Genomic DNA, 20,546 nt, shown 5'->3' on the forward strand with positions numbered 1-20,546 from the left:
GGCCCTCCCGTCCCCGGCCGCCCCTACCTTGGCCCTCCACCGCCGCCCCCTGCTTGCCGCTGCCCCGGCCGCCCCTGCCTCACCGTCCCCGGCCGCCCCTGCCTCACCGTCCCCGGCCACCCCGGTGAGGTTTTTTTTCATTATTTTGCATTTGTTTTGCATTTTTTTACTGCTTGTTATATGATAGATGCATGTTGTATGGATGAATGGATGGATTGATGTATATTGGTTAGTTATAGCTTTGGTCAACTTAGTGATGTTGTCAAATGTTGTCAAATTTGAAGAACAAAATTGGCATATTTGAGATGTTGTCAAATAGCTATAGTTTCATTTTGTGATGTTGACAAAATTGGTATCTGATGAGTAGTTATTTTATCATAATGATCTTGCTAAAAAAATTGAAGAACAAAATTTGACACTTGATGAAAATTAGGATTTGAAGTATCATGATGATCTAAAACCTTGACTAGATGTCATTAGCAATATGATTTTTTTTCATAGTTTGAAGTGTCAATGCTTTATGTGATGTGGTGCCGTCAAAATTTACAGGCTTTGTGGTATTCATCTCCCTGGAGCCTTCGTCGTCTGGGTTTGGTCTGTGATCCTGCCGCTGCTCGACTACTTCTTCTACAGCGGAGGGTGAGCTACGAATCCACCTTCAGCTCCTAGCCTCTTTTAACTAGATTGAATTTTCACATCAAGTCGCGTAACCTAGGTCTCCCGTTCGAAAGGGTTGCATCGATAAATATGCATTCAATTGCATATTTATCACCGCAACTCTTTCGGATTGTCCAGCGCTTTCCACGGACAGCCCGAGGATGTGTAGATTGGGTACGTTGTTCATGCTCTACCCCGTTCCGAGACAGGATTTCGGCGGCGCCTCCCTGTTGTTCTCCGGATGCACATTCTCTCGGCATTTTGCCGAGACGTGTATTTGGAGAACAGCGGGGAGGTGCTGCCGAAATTTTGTCTCGGAATGGGGTAGAGCATGGACCGTACTCAATCTACACATTCTCGGGTGGGATTATGACCCATCTTTACCTACTAGAGATGTAGGTGGATTATTCGTCAACCTTGTAAAAAATAAAATATTGATGTTGGTAATTAAAATGAATCCTTAATTTTGTTGTGTGGCTTCCAATAAAGCAGAAATGGCAGATAATCAGTGGATGTATAGTGGGTTTTTCCGTCGGAATCAAGTAACAACAGAGTGGGTCGAGAAAACTGATGTGTTTTTGAAAGAGATATTCCGTAGTCCAATGAGGATGGTGCCAGAATGCCCGTGTGCCAGATGTAAGAGACGTATCTGCAGAGATAAGAGTGAGATGACTAAGCACCTTCGCACGCATGGATTTATGCCCAACTTTAATATGCCGATAAACTTTGCCCAGCGGGACCGTGGTAGAGAGGATGTGATACGACAACGCATCGCTGGTTATGAGGACGATGGGGTTAGAGACATGCTAGATGATGTCTTTGCTGCACAGCCGACACCTCCGTCACATTCAGCGAATGAACCGGAGGAGCCGGAGGAAACCGCAAAGGCCTTCCTGGAAATCTTGGCCTCGTCAAAGAAACCTCTCTATGAGGGTGCCAAGCTGTCTGTGCTGGATGCCATCTCGCAACTGATGGCAGTGAAGGCTGAGTACGGCTGTAGCCGAGGTTGCTTCGAAGCATTTCTTGGAGTATGGGCTAACAGCCTGCCCGAGGGCCATGAACTGCCGAAAACCATGTACGGTACGAAGAAAATCATGAAGGCGCTCTCCATGGACTATGAGAAAATACATGTTTGTCCAAAGAATTGCCTTTTGTTTAGACATGAGTATGCGGATGACAACTACTGTAGGAAGTGCGGTTCCTCTCGGTATATTGAGGTGGTCGATAAGCATGGTCAGAAGCGGCAGCTAAAAATCCCTGTGAAGGTTCTTCGGTATCTTGATTTTATAAAAAGACTGCAGCACCTTTTCATCACCGAGGAGGCTGCCAAAATGATGAAGTGGCACAAGGAAGGGAAAAGGTACAATCCAAAAAAAATTGTACATACATCAGAAGGTGAAGCATGGAAGTCATTCGATATAAAGTACCCGGAGGAAGCAGCCGAGGCTGGGAATGTCAGAATTGCTATAATAGGTGATGGGTTCAATCCATATGGTATGTCGTCTAATCCATACAGCTGCTGGCCCATATTTGTTATTCCGCTCAATCTCCCTCCCGGCGCCATAATGCAACGCAAGACCATGTTCCTGTCGCTTATAATTCCGGGGCCTGAATATCCAGGGAAGAATTTGAGTGTGTTTATGCAGCCGTTGGTGGATGATTTGCACCATTCTTGGTACTTCCCGAGGTTGACATACGACCGGCATCTGCAGAAAAATTTCTTGATGAAAGTTTGGCTACAGTATTGCATGCATGACTTTCCCGGCTATGCCCTATTCTGCGGATGGTGTACAAGTGGAAAGATGCCTTGCCTAGTGTGCATGCAGGCCTTGATTTTCATTTGGATGAAGAAGGGTGGCAAGTATGTTGCCTTTGACCAGCATCGACAATTCCTCCCTCCAGACCATCCTGATAGGGAAGACAAGAAGAACTTCACAAAAGGCAAAGTTGTCCATGAAGTAAATGAGATTCCAACGTTTTCTGGTGAGGATGTGCTTGCTCAGCTCAAAGCTCTTAAGCCTGCCTGTGAAGGGAAAGGCAAAGGCAAAGGCAAAGGTAAAGGGAAAAAATATTTTGAAGGATATGGTGAGACGCACAACTGGACTCACATTACCCCCTTCACGCAGCTTCCCTATTTTAAGGACCTCAAACTTCCATACAACATCGACGTGATGCACACCGAAAAGACTGTCGCAGAGTCCCTTTTTAACACGATCCTCAACATTCCTGATAAGACAAAGGATAATGTTAATGCTAGAGTCGATCAACAGAATATTTGTGATAGACCACGTCTTCACATGCAACCTCCCACAGGCAGTCGAAAATCTTGGTTCAAGCGAGATGCTGACTTCGTACTTAAAAAGGATCATAAGATGGAGGCATTCAAGTGGCTGAAACACGTCGTGAAGTTCACTGATGGTTATGCGTCGAATATAAGTAAGGGGGTCAATCTTTCAACGGGCAGAGTGACCGGGCTCAAGAGTCATGACTATCATGTATGGATTGAGCGGATTATGCCGGTGATGGTTCGGGGCTATGTTCCCGAGCGTGTCTGGCGTGTGCTTGCGGAGTTAAGCCATTTCTTCTGAACGCTTTGTGCTAAAGAAGTATGTCCTGAGAAGATAAAAGAAATGCATAAGAAGGCGCCAAAGTTGATATGCAAGCTAGAGAAGATCTTCCCGCCAGGCTTCTTTACTCCGATGACACATCTCATTTTGCACCTTGCGAACGAGGTATTGTTGGGGGGGCCTGTGCAGTATCATTGGCAGTACGACCCTGAGAGACAGAACAAGCATCTGAGACGGAAATGTGGAAACAAAGCTAAGATTGAAGCTTCCATAGCTGAGGCAGTTATCCTAGAGGAGGTGGCAGACCTTAGGACAGCCTACTATCCGGACCATGTTCCCACGTTGCACAATAAGGTGTCTCGATACAATACAGAAGAACCCAAGTATAAACCCAAGTTGCCTCTATTCACCGGGCAAGGTGGCAGGGCTGGATGCTCGACATCTTATGTCATGCCACGAGATGAGTGGGAGGATGTCATGTTCTATATCTTGCACAACATCAAGGAAGTTGAGGATGAGTGGATGAGGTAATACCTTTGCACCATTCTTTTAGTCAATTCGTTATGTTCACTTTGCCTAGTTCTTATACCGCTTTTCTTATTATAGTCGATTCGTTGAGGAAGAATGGACAGGAATGCTGCCTCCTACTGAAGCGGAGGCACTTGCTCTTCTCCGAAAGGGTGCTGATGGAAGGAAAAATTTCGTTGCGTGGTTCATGGAGAAAGTAATTTTTCACACTTTCAATTAAACTCATGCACCCTATAATTTCAATTAAACTCATGCACCCTATAATTTCAATTGAACTTGTAGGGAAATGATCCGACCGAATCAATGGATGAAGAATTGAGATGGGTTTCCATGGGTTTTGACCCTGTATTCATGACATGCGAAAAGTATGATGTGAATGGGTATCGCTTCCATACAGAGGAGCACCAGAACAGTCGGCCTGATCCCAAAACCATAAATACCGGAGTCTTCACTGAAGGAGATAATAAAATAGATTACTACGGAAGGGTAGGAAAAATATACGAGCTTACATTCAAACTTGGCCGCGAACACCTAAGTCTCACTGTGTTCAAATGCCGATGGTTCGACCCCAAAAAGGGCCTGAGACATACGCCTTCTATTGGTTTAGTTGAAGTTAAACCATCAACCGTCTATGCCGGAGCTGATCTCTTTATCGCTGCTACCCAGGCCACACAAGTATATTATCTGCCTTAACCATGCCAGAAAGAGTACCTAAAGGGTTGGGAAGTTGTGTTCAAGGTGTCGCCGCATGGTAAGCTACCGGACCCGAACGATGATGATTACTACAACATAAACCCCATGACATACGAGGGAGTGTTCTATCAAGAGGAACATGATGACGTGGTCCGAAACAACGAGGATGATGACTTGGGTTATGTTGACCTGGACCCAAACGACGACGACGCAAGGATTGATGGTGAGGCAGTTGTGAATCAAAGAGACATAATTATGCTTGAAAAGTTAAATGAAGACGCTGATGATGAGGAAGAGCCTCCACCTCTGTCAGACAACGAAGAAGATATGCGTGATAGTGATGATGAGACCGCTCCACAAATAGATTACAATAGTGATGATTCATATGGGTTCTAGAAAATGTAAGTTCTTTTAATGATCATTACAATAGTATGCTTAATATGCACTTCTGGTATTAATGTTTTTCCTGTATGCTTGTTTAATTGATATCCTTACTAATTGTTTATTCTCTTCTCAATGCAGGTTTGCTAATCATGGGCAAGTCCAGTGGTGCCAGTTTCCTCAGTAAACTCAAAGGAGGACTTACTCGGAGTGGACGAGCCCACAAGGTTCCCTCCCGACTACGCGAGGATGGCACCTCACAGGGAGGTGGAGGGGTCGGGGGAGGAGACCCTAGAGGAGGAGGCGGTGGGGGGAGAGCCCCTAGAGGAGGAGGAGGTGGGGGGAGAGGCAGCCGGGGCAAAAAACTCCGGGCCGTGTCCGAAATAGGAGGGTCTTCTTCGATGCCCTCCCATACAGAGGCATCTTCTGAGTCTGAGGAGGAGGAGTATGTTCCTGATGGCGAGGAGGAGGAGGCTGAGGAGGAGGGTGAGGAGGAGGAGGCCGAGGAGGAGGGTGAGGAGGAGGAGGCCGAGGAGGAGGGTGAGGAGGAGGGCGAGGAGGGTGGAGGGGAGGTTGATCCCGAGTTGTGGGGTGACTTGCCACCGGGTGCTCCGCAGGGGTGGCTGCGTGGTAATGCCGGACTACCTACACCACCTTCTATCGAGGAGCACAAGTGGATCATTGAACCCGTGGGGACAGAGTAAGTGCCTCTCAATCATATTTTCAACACATGACAACATTTTCTTATTGTACACATGGCAATCATTTGATTCTTTTGCAGAAACTGGATCCTTCGCGGAAATGGCCGTAAACCGAACGGCCTTATCACTGTCCTGTTGAAGCACTTTTGGCCTGGCCTATTCTGCCCGCGGCCAGACAGGGACCCGCAGCTGCGGGTTTTGGCCACGAGCTGGGCCCACTACGAGGCTTGCAGCAACGCGGAGTACGGGACAGCCGCTAAGGCCGTGATCACCAAATTTTGGGTAAGTTCTCTTCTTAATCACTTGTCTTCAGTTTTGTTCATAGTTTATCATTGGATCACTCAACTCATGCCTTGTTTGCTTCTGGTTTATGCAGCAACTCTATAGAGTTCTTGACGAGCACAAGGCCAGAGCCGACGTGGTCTTGCTTGCGGCTGCGAAGAAGAAAGCTCGTCAGTTGCAGTACGAGGTGCGCTGGGTTGCCGTCTCGCAGTACTACCACTACTACCTGCACCAAAAGATGACCAAAAGTCAAGCGCAGAAGCAGCGACTTACCTTGAACAGGGAGCAGTTCATGATGGTAACTATTACTAACTTTTCATTGTTTCAAGCAGTCAACTCTATGTTTCGTGCTCACATGTCATGCTTCCAAAATTTGCATAGGTTGTTCCTCGTTGGTGCTATGGAAGGCATGACGGATGGGCGAGTTTGGTGGATAGGTGGCTCGGCGCCGATGCAGAGTTTGCTGCCAAGAGCATCAAGGGCCGGGCTAACCGTGGAGCCGACGGGACACACGGCCAAGGAAACAGGAACCACTGGAGCTTCAAGGCCATGAAGGTATATCTATGTGCATGATGCATTTTTGTTCTTCTTTACCGTCATGTTCTTATGTATGGCTAACTTCTATTTGACGTTGTAGGAGGACAAGTTGAAGAGGCCGCTCTCAGACATGGAGTCGTGGAAGCTGGCCCGCGAGCGGAGTCGTCGCAAAGAGGGCGAGAGCCAGTACTACGGCAAGACCGAGGAGCACCTGGGGTCTTACATTCATCACTATCAGGAGTTGCATCCGGATGTTCCTGTTGCCGAGGTCGCCCAGTCTCAGATCGACGACACGGCGGTGGTGGCCATCCAGGGGAAGAAGAATGGCCGGTATCCGTGTTTCGACGGCTTGATCACTCCTTCGATCTCGTACACACAGCTTCGGGCTAGCAACCCGAGCCAGTTAGAGAGTACGGGGCGTTCACAGACTCCTTTAGCCCGCCAGCATGCTGTAAGTACTTCCTCTTTATCTTTTTCTATCTAGCATTCTCAGTTTATTTTCAGCATTGCTCACTTAGAAACAATCTAAATTATGTAGGCATATAAGGAGTTTGTCGAGCATAGGAATCTCGAGGTGCGGGAGTACTTGAAACGAGTGAAGGCACACGATGATTACAACCGTCAGATGATGACGGTTAGTTCTGCCCTCTTAAAACCAAGCTAAATTTTTGCACTTTCATTCCTTCTGATCTTCTAGTTTGCTTGTTTAACTAACATTCAGGCTATGTTGGCGGCTTGGAGTAACGGCACGGGTCCACCACAAATGGGACCCCCACCACCACCTGCGGGAGAACCCCCACACGTGCCCACGTTCGATGAATGGGTGGCACTAGGCAGTGATGGTCCGGTTAGTACATTTGCCTAACTACTGACAAACTAGTTCTCGTTCATTCAACACTATCATATCATATTTACTGTTAGAATCTTTTCTGAAACATGTAGGGGACCGGTGGTCGACTCCTGCTCCGTCGACCCCAGTCACTCCGATCTGGCAGAGTGGTGGTGGTTTTGGTGGAGGTGGTGGTTTTGGCGGAGGTGGTGGTTTTGGTGGAGGTGGTGGTTTTGGCGGAGGTGGTGGTTTTGGTGGAGGTGGTGGTTTTGGCGGAGGTGGTGGTTTTGGCGGAGGTGGTCTTGCTTGATGATTCCGTGCATGTGGCCGTCGTGCCATGCCTTTCATATTCCTACTTTTATGATGTTTCATGTCTTGCACAACTTTTATGTTCATGAACTTGAGTCGGTGATGATCTTTAGATGATGTGATGAACTTGAGTATGTTTAGATGATGATGGTGAACTTGAGTATGTTTAGATGATGAACTGTCATATTTCTGCATAATTTCATATTGTTCTGTTTTGAAATGCTGTCAAATGAATTGGAAAAGAGAAAAAACAGGGGGGAAAAAACTATGCCTACGGCAAAGCCGTCGGCATATATAAGCCCAGGAGTCACCAGGGCTCGCCACGTGGCGGATCTATGCCGACGGCTTTGCCGTAGGCATAGGTGAAAATCTATGCCGACGGCAAAGCCGTAGGCATACCTCTGCTGCCAGGAGTAACCAGAAGAAGACACGTGGCAGGGCTATGCCTACGGCAAAGCCGTCGGCACCACGTGGCCTTGCATGATTCGTCCCCGTTTTTGACGGCGCCGTCCGTTGCCGTCAGACGAAAAAGACTGCCGACGGCTATACTATGCCGACGGCTGACGCCAGGCCGTCGGCATAGGCCCCTATGCTGACGGCTTTACTATGCCGACGGTCTGACAAGACTACGCTGACGGTATCTACGCCGACGGGTCTATGCCGACGGCAGCCGTAGGCATAGACCTATGCCGACGGCTTGGGGGCCTATGCCGACGGCCCTTGGCCGTAGGCATAGACCGCGAGTCCGGTAGTGATAGCTCGGCCAGTGATACCATACGTCGAACCACGAAAAGGATTACTACATGGATCAAGAGATATGTAACTTTAGACAAGACAACCCTTCTCCCCTTTTGTTTCTTTCTCCTTATGCGACTTGTCTAGTTCTTTTTTCTTCTCTTCACTTTGTTTGCCTTTTTTAGTCTTGTAATCCATGCAAGGCTTTTCCGATTCGGTTTCGGATTGAAATATTTTTTCCATGCGACCAAGACAAAACTAGATACATGGAAAGAAAAAAACTATTGGTCACATCGGACAAACTGTCAACATGTAATTAAGTTACACATCTTTATCTTGGCAAAGATGAACATCCAGCACATTCACCTTGCTCTAGGACATTTACATCTTCAAAACTTTCTCACCAGAAAAATGAAAAATCTAGACACGAAAAACGAAAGTGTATATACAATAGTACTTCTCATTTCACAACATCCGACAAAAATAGCTAGGTTGTTCTTGGATTTCTCTACAAATCAAACGTTAGATTTTTTTACCATGACATATCAAACATTTTCCCTGATAGCATAACTCAGGTAACTATCTGTGGCTAATAAAGTGCCGTAATACACAGCTATGCAGGGTATGCCTATAGAACATGTTGATACAAAGACCATTTAGATCACTACATAGTCTTACGTGAGTTTACAGAGGGAGTACTAGTTACACGAAATGGACAATAGAGGTCAAACAAACAACCATGGAAGAAGAGATCCAGAATAAAAATTTCAACAAGGAAGATATCCAGAATAAAAATTTCAGCAACTAGAATGAAATGCCTTGGCTCCAAGAGCATGACCAAGACCGAATTTCTATCCTTATTAACGATCCCATTCATGCATCTTAACCATGCCAAAGCTAAATAAAATGAGATGAGACATATGAGGATCCTCTCCTCACATATGGGAGCAAAACGACACGAAGAAGATGCTCCACGATCGGCGCCTCACTACAACTCGAACTCCATATCGTCCAAGAATGACATCATATCATCGAGGGGGAAGCTGGCGCTCGAGCTGGTGCCGGCGCCGTCATGGCCACCAGTACTGTAGCCATTTCTATTATAGACCAGGGCGCTGTGGTCCCCCTCGGATCTCACCATGTTACGCCAGCCCTCCTGCTGCTGCAACGCCTGATACATCGGCGCAGGCCCCATGTCGATGCTGCCGGTGACGTACTGCGCCTGGGGCTGGAAGACTGGTGGCTTCCAGCCCTCCTGCTGGTGCGGTGGCCCCTGATACATCGGCGGAGGCCCCATGTCGGCACTGCCGGCGATGTATGGCGCCTGGGGCTGAAAGACCGGTAGCTGCCCGCCCGCCTGCTGCTGCGGCGGCGCTTGATACATCAGGGGACATCGCATGTCCGCACTGCCGGTGACGTATGGCACTTGGGGCTGGAAGACCGACGGCTGCCCGCCCGCCTGCTGCTGCGGCGGCGCTTGATACATCGATGAAGGCCCCATGTTGGCTCTACCGGCGATGTATGGCGCCTGGGGCTGGAAGACCGGTGGCTGCCCGCCCGACTGCTGCTGCGGCGACGCTTGATACATCGGTGGAGGCCCCATGTTGACGCTGCCGGTGACGTATGGTACTTGGGGCTGGAAGACCGGCAGCTGCGGGTTGGTTTTAGCGATGCGCTCGACGAGGCTCTGGTGGATATCCCCCGACGTACAGCCAACACTGGCGACCTCCTCGGCGTTGAGGTTGCCACCGAGAATGGCCTTGTGCAGGAGGGCCCTGATGTCGCGGTCCTCACGCTCGCTTTGGAGCTTGTTGGCCTGGTGCTGGAGCTTGGCCAGGCACTTGGTGAGGAACTCCTCCTGGCTCATCGTATTCTTGAACTGTGGCATGTTCGGCATGGCCTTGTACCGATTCAGGATTTCCACCGCCTCGGCATGGGACGGGTAAACATACGGCTCCGATGCGCCCTCGTCATACACCAGAACACAGGCCTTGGTGTTGCATAGGATGCCTAGCTCGCCTACCTTCTTCGTCAGGTAGTTGCGACGCGTCTCGTAGGTACGACGACGGGTGGAGTCCTCCCCGATGTATCGGAGGGGCACCTTCTTGCGAACCATTGCCGTTCGAAGGGTAAAACGAGCAGAGGAAAAGGGAAGTTGCTCGTTTTTGGTGAAAGGAAGGATGAAGGCGTGGATTTATAGGGGAGGATCGGCCAGGATGAGCATGTTGCAGCCTTCCGGCCTTCACTGTGCTCATCTCTAACTTTGGCATCCATTTACAGCCTTTTACTCTCTACGTAGATATGCATGGTGGTGCTAGCTAGCCCATTAATGCGTCCTAAAATTATAAAACTTCTTTATAATTAAATATTTGCTCAGAATCGATCGAGATTTTTTTTGGGTGACGAAAACATTCTGTGATTGTATAATAAGCCATAGAACATGCATGCATACATTTTTTAGCTACATATTGCAAAATTAATTGTGCATTTAATGTTTTCTAAAGTTGGATTGGTATTCAAACATGTACAACGTCCCATAACCGCGTTAAGAAAATATCAATAAATAACATACTACAAAAATTATCTCATGATGTAGTGGTAATAGAAAATTACAAATCTACTAAGATATACTCCCTCCATTCCACAATGTAGTGCCTATAGATTTTTGTGAAAGTCAAACTTTGTCAACTTTGACCAAGTGTATAGAGAAAACTGTCTACATCTACAATACCAAACATGTATATTCTGAAAATATAACTCATGATGTATCCAATGAGGTGTATTAGGTATTCTAGATGTATCTATTTTTTTCTATAAATATGGTCAAAGTTTGTAATGTTTGACTTCTGTAAAAATCTATAGGCACTACATTATGAAACGGAGGGAGTACAAGCAATTAAACTACAATTCATATGCACTATGTGGATAAGTTCTGCCCATTTTTTGCAACACATGTATTGTATGTTATTCCATATATACAACGGGTTGGATGACTACTGTTGCTTTTTGACCTAGTGGTATGTAGTCATTGTATTCACCACCGCATACTTACTTCCAGACTTAGTTATGTAGTCCAAGTAAGTAATAACTTTCATACAGACCGTCCGCTTGATGACTTCGAGTCGAGGAAATATAATGTCCTTGGTGCATTGCTCCGCCGCAAGGCGGGCTCCTTTCAAGACACTATCGTAATATAATTTGGGCTTGCAGTGCTCCTTCCCCTCCGGCGGTCCCTCGGTCATCAGTTTTTCCGCATCCAACTTCCCGCAGTGCATCTTTGCGCGGGCGAAGGCCATTCGCGCACCCTCCATACAGACCGACCGCTTGATGACTACGAGTCGAGGGCAGGCACTCACAAGCCGCTTCATGAGCCCGAAGTAACTGCTTGGAATCGGCTCGGTGGGCCATAGCCGGATAAATAAATCCTTCATGGCTAGCTCGGCGGCCTTATGCAGTTTGATCAGCTGCTTCAGTTGATCCACAAAAGGCACCGGATAATTCGGTGCCAGATACTGGATCCAGAAGAGCTTATCCGCAGTGTTCCTTTCTTCGGCTAGGTAGAATTGGGCGGCATCAGATATGCTGCGTGGCAGCTCTGCAAATACCCCTGGAGGAATCAGAATTCAAATTATCAACTTATTTTTCTCCTTTCAACTACCCGCTTTGTATAGAAAAAGACTTACCAGCCGCAATTATTCTCGCCTCCCGGATTTCCTTCAGGGCACCTTGGGCTTCCCCTCGGGCATCACTTGCGGCTTGGAGAGCTTGGGAGAGTTCGGATTCTTAACTTGATAAACTCTGCTCCAAGGTCTCACATTTCTTCATGACCTTCTAAAGCTCTCGCTCAGCTTCAATAACCCGGGCCTCGTGCTTTTCGCGGAGAGCCTGCTCTGTGGCTACCTTCTTCTTGGCATCGGCCACAGCCTTCTTAAGAGCCTCAATTTCGGCCGCCGCCCCTAGAGCACATCATAAAAATATTTTTACCATGCACACTTATTCATTTGTGCTAAATAAACAAGGTTTCTGTATACCTTGGTTATCCTCCAACTGCTTCTTCACTTGACCAAGTTCTCCTTCGGCCCGCTCCATACTCTGCCTTAGTCCGGATACTTCCACAGTATGAGAGGCGGTAGTGGCTATAGACGCCTGCTTGTAAAAAGAGAGAGATAGATGTCATCAAGTGAGTCTCCTGCGAACATAAATTTGATCCTCTGTCCGGTTCTTTCTTTCACCGAACAGTGTATCAGGGGCTACTATCTATACTATGACACTCTTCCAAAACTCATAAAACATACCTCAAAACCTCTTATAAGGCTGATACAGGATTCATTCAGTCCACTCTCAGTGGATTAAATCTTCTCAATCACCGCACCCATAAGGGCACGGTGTTCATCGACGATGGAGGCGCTTTTCAGCGCCGCCAATAAAGTATCCGGCACCTCTGGTTGGACAGAGGTTGTCGGTGGAACAGGCATACCCCCTCCAGCCGAGGGAGGCCGCCTGCCGGATTCTGGAGCCGTATTGGTCTCCGGAATCGCGTCTGGCTGGGGGCCAAATTCAAGATCGCCCCCGCCGTCGACGTCCATGGGAGCCTTCTCTCCCATGGGCCCGGTCCCCGAAGTTTGACCTCCAGGCGCCGCCTTAACGATCTCCCCCCCCTCCTTGGCCTGGGCCCTCCCTGGACAAAACCTCGGTGTCATTCACATGTTTGGGGGGGAAGAGGCCTTCGGGGGTGTCCCGCTCTCCATAGCATCCGAACCCAGCAAATCCTCCGACGAGGATTGTTCGGTGCGGGACCTCACCGGACTGCAAAGAAGTATGGTTCAGATTAAAATATAATGCCATGACGAACCTGGACGCATAAGCATGTTCGGACTTTATATACTTACGAGTTCACCAGGGGCTGGGCCCTAGGATCCCACTCCGGGCTGCTATCAGCGGTGGTGGACTCCTCGGGAAGAGGAGTTTTCCCCCTCTTAGGCGACTCGACCTCCATGGATGTGGAGGCCATCCTTTTCTTTCTTCCCCCCGTGGGGAATTCGTCTCCCTCCTGCTCCTCGTCCTCTTCGGAGGAAGAACGGGCATTAGAGTCTTCGGATTTGGTGTCCGAGGCGCCGCGGCGACGGAGGCCGCCCCTGGTCTTCTTGGCCTCTTTCTCGACCTTCTTCTTCCACGCCTTGTAAGGTGCCGGGACCGGCATCTTTGTCAGAAGCGGGCCGGCCGGTTCTTCTGGCAGTGGGGCCGGAGAGTAGATCCGCCCTGCCTTCTTCGTCCAGCCCTAGGAGAGTTTGGAAAACACATTAAGCATTTTCCTCAGGATATGCGAATAAAACATACGAATTACCAACACAACAGTGACTTACCGAACTTGCAGGGCAGGACAGTTGGTACCCGCGGTCCTCGGCGGAGTCCGGCCATGATTTGCTGGACTTAAAAAGCACCTTCCAGATGTCCTTGTGCGAGGATCCAAAGAGCTCCCGTAGGGTTTGGTGCTTGGCCGGGTCGAGTTCCCATAAATTGCAAGCCCGGTGTTGACAAGGAAGAATTCAGCGAACTAACATCACCTGGGCTACATCGACAAGTTTGATGTTCTTGTCTTCCATATCCTTGACGCGTGACTGGAGCACTGACAGTTTGTCGGACGAAGACCAGTTCAGGCCCTTCTTGGGCCAGGAAGTAAGCCGCAGGGGGGCTCCAGATCGGAATTCGGGAGCAGCGGCCCATTCCTTTCCGCGCGGCTCTGTGATGTAAAACCACTGCCGCTGCCACTCCTTGACGGAATCATTAAAAGTACCTGTTGGCCATGTGACATTGGGCATCTTGCTCACCATGGCACCTCCGCATTCGGCGTGCTCGCCGCTCACTACCTTGGGCTTCACATTGAAAACCTTCAGCCATAAGCCGAAGTGTGGAGAGATGCGGAGAAAGGCCTCGCACACGACAATGAATGTCGAGATGTTGAAGAAGGAATTGGGGGATAGATCATGAAAATCGATCCCGTAATAGTACATGATGCCGTGAACGAATGGGTGGAGGGGAAACCCTAACCTGCAGACAAAATGAGGAAGGAATACCACCCTCTCGTAGGGTTCTGGAGTAGGGATGATCTATCTCGCCGTCGGAAGACGATGGCCGATTCTCTTGGCCAGATACTCGGCCTCCCGAAGCTTTTTGATATCCTTCTCCCAAACGGCAGAGGCCATCCACTTGCCTCCTGCTCCAGATCAGGACATTTTCGGAAGACCTTTTTTGGGCGGAGAAGACGAACTCTTGGGCCCTAGGGCTCTAGCGAGGGGGAGTGTATGAGCAGAGGAAGAAGAAGGCGTGGGTGAAAAAGGGAGTCATTATGCCCTTATAAAGGCAGCAGAGATCCTGCGCCTCCCCACTTGCGCGGTAAACTCGCTTATTCCCCAAGGGCCATGTTGATGGCGCGGTTGGGTTACCCACGCCCGTATTGATGAGAATCCCGTGATAAGGGGACACGATCTTTGCTTCGGCAAGACGTGCCAACAAAACCGCCTCACGTGCGGTGGCTGGTTGAGAAAAACGGTTTGAATAATGACCGGGCCAAGGCATGATGTCACACTATGAAAAGTTGTCAGCAGATTAGATTTGTGGAATATTGTGCCCTCTACGGTGGTATGTGGAATTTGTTTGGCAGAGCCGGACACGACCTTCGTGTTCATAATCTTCTATGGAGTATTCGGAGAAGGAACCCACCTTGCAGTGCCGAAGACAATCTGCGCACCGGACTCATCGTCATTGAAGCCTGGTTCAGGGGCTACTGAGGGAGTCCTGGATTGGGGGGTCCTCGGACAGCCGGACTATATACTTTGGCCGGACTGTTGGACTATGAAGATACAGGATTGAAGACTTCGTCCCGTGTCCGGGTGGGACTCTCCTTTGCGTGGAAGGCAAGCTTAGCAATTCGGATATGTAGATCTCCTTCTCGGTAACCGACTCTATGTAACCCTAGCCCCCTCCGGTGTCTATATAAACCGAAGGCTTTAGTCCATAGGATAGGAACAATCATAATCATGGGCTAGCTTCTAGGGTTTAGCCTCTACGATCTCGTGGTAGATCAACTCTTGTCATACTCATATCATCAAGATCAATCAAACAGGAAGTAGGGTATTACCTCCATCGAGAGGGCCCGAACCTGGGTAAACATCGTGTCCCCCGCCTCATGTTACCATTAGCCTTAGACGCACAGTTCGGGACCCCCTACCCAAGATCCGCCGGTTTTGACACCGACAGTTGGCAAGTCAAATTAGTAACCAAGAAAACACTAGCCAATGTTTGGCATTTGTCAAATGTTGGCATGCCAATTTTTGGCATCAAACCAATCATGCTCTTAGTCCCACCACGTATAAGTTCCCCATCTTCCTCCTTCTGAAGCCATGTCTAGTGAAGGAAGAGAGAACAAAGGGTAAAAACAATATCAAGGAGACTACACACCAGTAGATTCTCATAAGTCACTCCATTATACACAATTCACGTAGCCCAACAAAGAACAAAAATGGTAAACATATAAAAGCCAAAATTGGGATAGCATCAAATACCCACTGTTGATCCCAACACACCCCCAAAGGCCATAACCACATGATAATCACAATTAACAAATGAAGAACAAGTGTTGGGTCATTTAATTTGATCACAAAAGGAACCGATATGGGATCCCATACACCGTACATTTTCACAAGTTCTGCCTTGTTAAGATAAAAGTAAGTGCACAATTGCCACCTGAAAATTTGAATTTTTGAAGGAATCTTGGCTTTCTAGATCCACTTGTAATGGACTCTTTGTTCAAGCCATTGATAAATAGACTATGTACTGGATTTCCTAGTTTTACTCAGGGTCCAAAGCACATCATCAGTATTTTCATTAAGATCAAGGTGCCCTTCCCCCACTCACCCATAGTGAACATTTTTCCAACTCCATGGAAGATCATAATGTAGCTAACAACAAAAAATAAAGGGCCCGCCATTCGGAAGTAAGTAGTGTGGCTTTTGTTCAAACCACGTCAGTTATGTTCGAATGGAGGTAGTTGAAGACTATTTATTAATCCTCGTAATAGTTAACGTCTCCAATATGATTTAACATTTATTGAAAAGGAACTTCCATATGCTTTATTTTTATAGAATATTTATGATGGAGTCCTTTAGATGTCATTTAACTATCGACGTGAGTTTGATCGAACAATAATCAATGGCAATTGTGATTCTTTTGAAATGCTTATAAGTAACGTTCTACTGAGCCACGAAAAAAGTAATATTCCACCGATCTCGAACTCCAACTTTAGGTTAAGGGAAATAACTCATATCAATTAATCAACACATAAATCAATTTAATGGTATTATAGACATTTTAACACACACCTCGGGCAAAACTTTAAGAATATGTCAACCGAAAGGAACGAAACTACAAATTCTCACGGATTCTGCACATAACTAATTGTTGAGCAGTTTGTGTGCAGGGGCTATTTATGTTGTGTTGCGTGGTTCTCCTACTGGTTCGATAACCTTGGTCTCATCACTGAGGGAAAGACTTACCGTTGTTGTGCTACATCATCCCTTCCTCTTTGGAAAAATACCGAAGTAGTTCTAGCAGACATCAGTAACCAAGTTGTGCAAAACCAAGGCCGATTGGCCCCCTGTCATTGTATATACATGTCGCAACCTGCCAGGTGTAGACAAGCTCTACCAATTACTATAAGAAGTTCCAGAAAATCACATTATTACACGCGTGTGCATTATTAAAGAGAACAATGTACTATATAATCAGCATGTGTGTGTGTGGTTCATTATGTATGGTTATAGTTAGCGGAAGGAATTTAACAACATGGTGTTTGGCATTTCCCTAAATTGATATTTAGCATCTGTCCTTGAGATAGGATATAAATTTTATTCAACATCATATGTCCTTGCGCATGTCTTCAACCAGCATACCAAATTCACGCACATTGCAGAGACTGAGCTCAAGGTGATAAAGCAGATGATAGAAGCTATAACCCTAACAAACGAGGAATGCATCGGATTTATGGCATGCGGAAATCCAGAGAATTCAACACCACCACGGTGTAGAGTTTGCTTTCACCAAATGGTTTCATTGATCCTTATGTGAAATCCATTTCTATATGCCATCTTCATCCTTTATTGGCGGATTTGGTAAGCCAAGAATGACCTGATTTTTTTGGGCATCCATAGCTCGGCCAGTGATACCATACATCGAACCACGAAAATGATTACTACATGGATCAAGAGATATGTAACTTTAGACAAGACAACCCTTCTCCCCTTTTGTTTCTTTCTCCTTATGCGACTTGTCTAGTTCTTTTTTCTTCTCTTCACTTTGTTTGCCTTTTTTAGTCTTGTAATCCATGTAAGGCTTTTCCGATTCGGTTTCGGATTGAAATATTTTTTCCATGCGACCAAGACAAAATTAGATACAAGGAAAGAGAAAACTATTGGTCACGTCGGACAAACTGTCAACATGTAATTAAGTTACACATCTTTATCTTGGCAAAGATGAACATCCAACACATTCACCTTGCTCTAGGACATTTACATCTTCAAAACTTTCTCACGAGAAAAATAAAAAATCTAGACACGAAAAAATAAAGTGTATATACAATAGTACTTCTCATTTCATAACATACGACAAAAATAGCTAGGTTGTTCTTGGATTTCGCTACAAATCAAACGTTAGATTTTTTACTATGACATATCAAACATTTTCCCTGATAGCATCACTCAGGTAACTATCAGTGGCTAATAAAGTGCTGTATTACACAGCTATGCAGGGTATGCCTATAGAACATGTTGATACAAAGACCATTTAGATCACTACATAGTCTTATGTGAGTTTACAGAGGGAGTACTAGTTACACCAAATGGACAATAGAGGTCAAACAAACAACCATGGAAGAAGAGATCCAAAATAAAAATTTCAACAAAGAAGATATCCAGAATAAAAATTTCAGCAACCGGAATGAAATGCCTTGGCTCCAAGAGAATTACCAAGATCGAATTTCTATCCTTATTAACGATGCCATTCATGCATCTTAACCATGCCAAAACTAAGTAAAATGAGACGAGACGCATGACCATGCACTGCGCATGAGGATCCTATCCTCACATATGGGAGCAAAACGACACGAAGAAGATGCTCCACGATCGGCGCCTCACTACAACTCGAAATCCATATCGTCCAAGAATGACATCATATCATCGAGGGGGAAGCTGGCGCTCGAGCTGGTGCCGGCGCCGTCGTGGCCACCAGTACTGTAGCCATTTCCATTATAGACCAGGGCGCTGTGGTCCCCCTCGGATCTCACCATGTTACGCCAGCCCTCCTGCTGCTGCAACGCCGGATACATCGGCGGAGGCCCCATGTCGACGCTGCCGGCGACGTACTGCGCCTGGGGCTTCAAGACCGGTAGCTGCCCGCCCGCCTGCTGCTGCGGCGGCGCTTGATACATCGGCGGAGGCCCATGTTGGCTCTACCGGCGATGTATGACGCCTGGGGCTGGAAGGCCGGTGGCTGCCCGCCCGCCTGCTGCTGCGGCGACGCTTGATACATCGGCGGAGGCCCCAAGTCGACGCTGCCGGTGACGTATGGTACTTGGGGCTGGAAGACCGGCAGCTGCGGGTTGGTTTTAGCGATGCGCTCGACGAGGCTTTTGTGGATCTCCCCCGATGTACAGCCAACACTGGCGACCTCCTCGGCGTTGAGGTTGCCACCGAGCATGGCCTTGTGCAGGAGGGCCCTGATGTCGCGGTCCTCACGCTCGCTGTGGAGCTTGTTGGCCTGGTGCTGGAGCTTGGCGAGGCACTTGGTGAGGAACTCCTCCTGGCTCATCGTCTTCTTGAACTGCGGCATGTTCGGCATGGCCTTGTACCGATTCAGGATTTCCACCGCCTCGGCATGGGACGGGTAAACATACGGCTCCGATGCGCCCTCGTCATACACCAGAACGCAGGCCTTGGTGTTGCATAGGATGCCTAGCTCGCCCACCTTCTTCGTCAGGTAGTTGCGACGCGTCTCGTAGGTACGACGACGGGTGGAGTCCTCGCCGATGTACCGGAGGGGCACTTTCTTGCGAACCATTGCCGTTCGAAGGGTAAAACTAGCAGAGGAAAAGGGAAGTTGCTCGTTTTTGGTGAGTTGAAAGGAAGGATGAAGGCGTGGATTTATAGGGGAGGATCGGCCAGGATGAGCATGTTGCAGCCTTCCGGCTTCACTGTGCTCATCTCTAACTTTGGCGTCCATTTACAGCCTTTCACTCTCCTCGTAGATATGCATGGTGGTGCTAGCTAGCCCATTAATGCATCCTAAAATTATTGAATTTCTTTATAATTAAATATTTGCTCAGAATCGATCGAGAATTTTTTTTGGGTGACGAAAACATTATGTGATTGTATAATAAGCCATAGAACATGCATGCATATATATTTTTTAGCTACATATTGCAAAATTAATTGTGCATTTAATCTTTATCTTTACCTCTTTACCTCTTTACCTCTTTATCTTTATCTTTACCTATATATATATATATATATATATATATATATATATATATACATACTAATAAAGTGGCTATCGCTTCTGCCCGTCCGTCATTAAAACTGCCCCTAAAGTTGCAAAAAATTACCCACCAATGCCACCATTAAGTGAGAAAAACGTTTGTTTGTTTTTTTGTCCGCGCTAGCCCATCACTCAAAAAGTGTAGATCCCCGCATGTACAACAAGCGTACGACCAGCTCACTGGTTGGTTTGTCGGCCTAGCGCGCTGGAGGTCGTAGATATGCATGGTGGTGCTAGCTAGCCCATTAATGCATCCTAAAATTATTGAATTTCTTTATAATTAAATATTTGCTCAGAATCGATCGAGAATTTTTTTGGGTGACGAAAACATTATGTGATTGTATAATAAGCCATAGAACATGCATGCATATATTTTTTTTAGCTACATATTGCAAAATTAATTGTGCATTTAATCTTTATCTTTACCTCTTTACCTCTTTACCTCTTTATCTTTATCTTTACCTATATATATATATATATATATACTAATAAAGTGGCTATCGCTTCTGCCCGTCCGTCATTAAAACTGCCCCTAAAGTTGCAAAAAATTACCCACCAATGCCACCATTAAGTGAGAAAAACGTTTGTTTTTTTTTGTCCGCGCTAGCCCATCACTCAAAAAGTGTAGATCCCCGCATGTACAACAAGCGTACGACCAGCTCACTGGTTGGTTTGTCGGCCTAGCGCGCTGGAGGTCGTGGGTTCGATTCCCACACCCTCCATCTTTTTCTTTTAATTTCT

At 47.1% G+C, this 20,546-nt stretch overlaps 1 protein-coding gene and 1 pseudogene across 1 annotated transcript; both read right to left on the reverse strand.

Annotated features, from left to right (window-relative positions):
* Positions 1–9,207: 9,207 nt before the first annotated feature.
* LOC123039090 (DNA translocase FtsK-like) lies at positions 9,208–10,335 on the reverse strand. Its single transcript, XM_044462386.1, has 3 exons — positions 10,091–10,335; positions 9,748–9,919; positions 9,208–9,549 (listed from the first exon to the last, which is right to left on the reverse strand). Exons 1-3 carry the CDS (start codon positions 10,333–10,335, stop codon positions 9,208–9,210), a joined length of 759 nt encoding a protein of 252 aa, XP_044318321.1.
* Positions 10,336–18,405: 8,070 nt separating this feature from the next.
* Positions 18,406–19,328, reverse strand: LOC123039091 (uncharacterized; annotated as a pseudogene).
* Between the last annotated feature and the right edge of the window lie 1,218 nt (positions 19,329–20,546).

This window comes from Triticum aestivum, chromosome 2B, assembly GCF_018294505.1.
Source record: "Triticum aestivum cultivar Chinese Spring chromosome 2B, IWGSC CS RefSeq v2.1, whole genome shotgun sequence".
Classification (NCBI taxonomy): Eukaryota; Viridiplantae; Streptophyta; class Magnoliopsida; order Poales; family Poaceae; genus Triticum; species Triticum aestivum.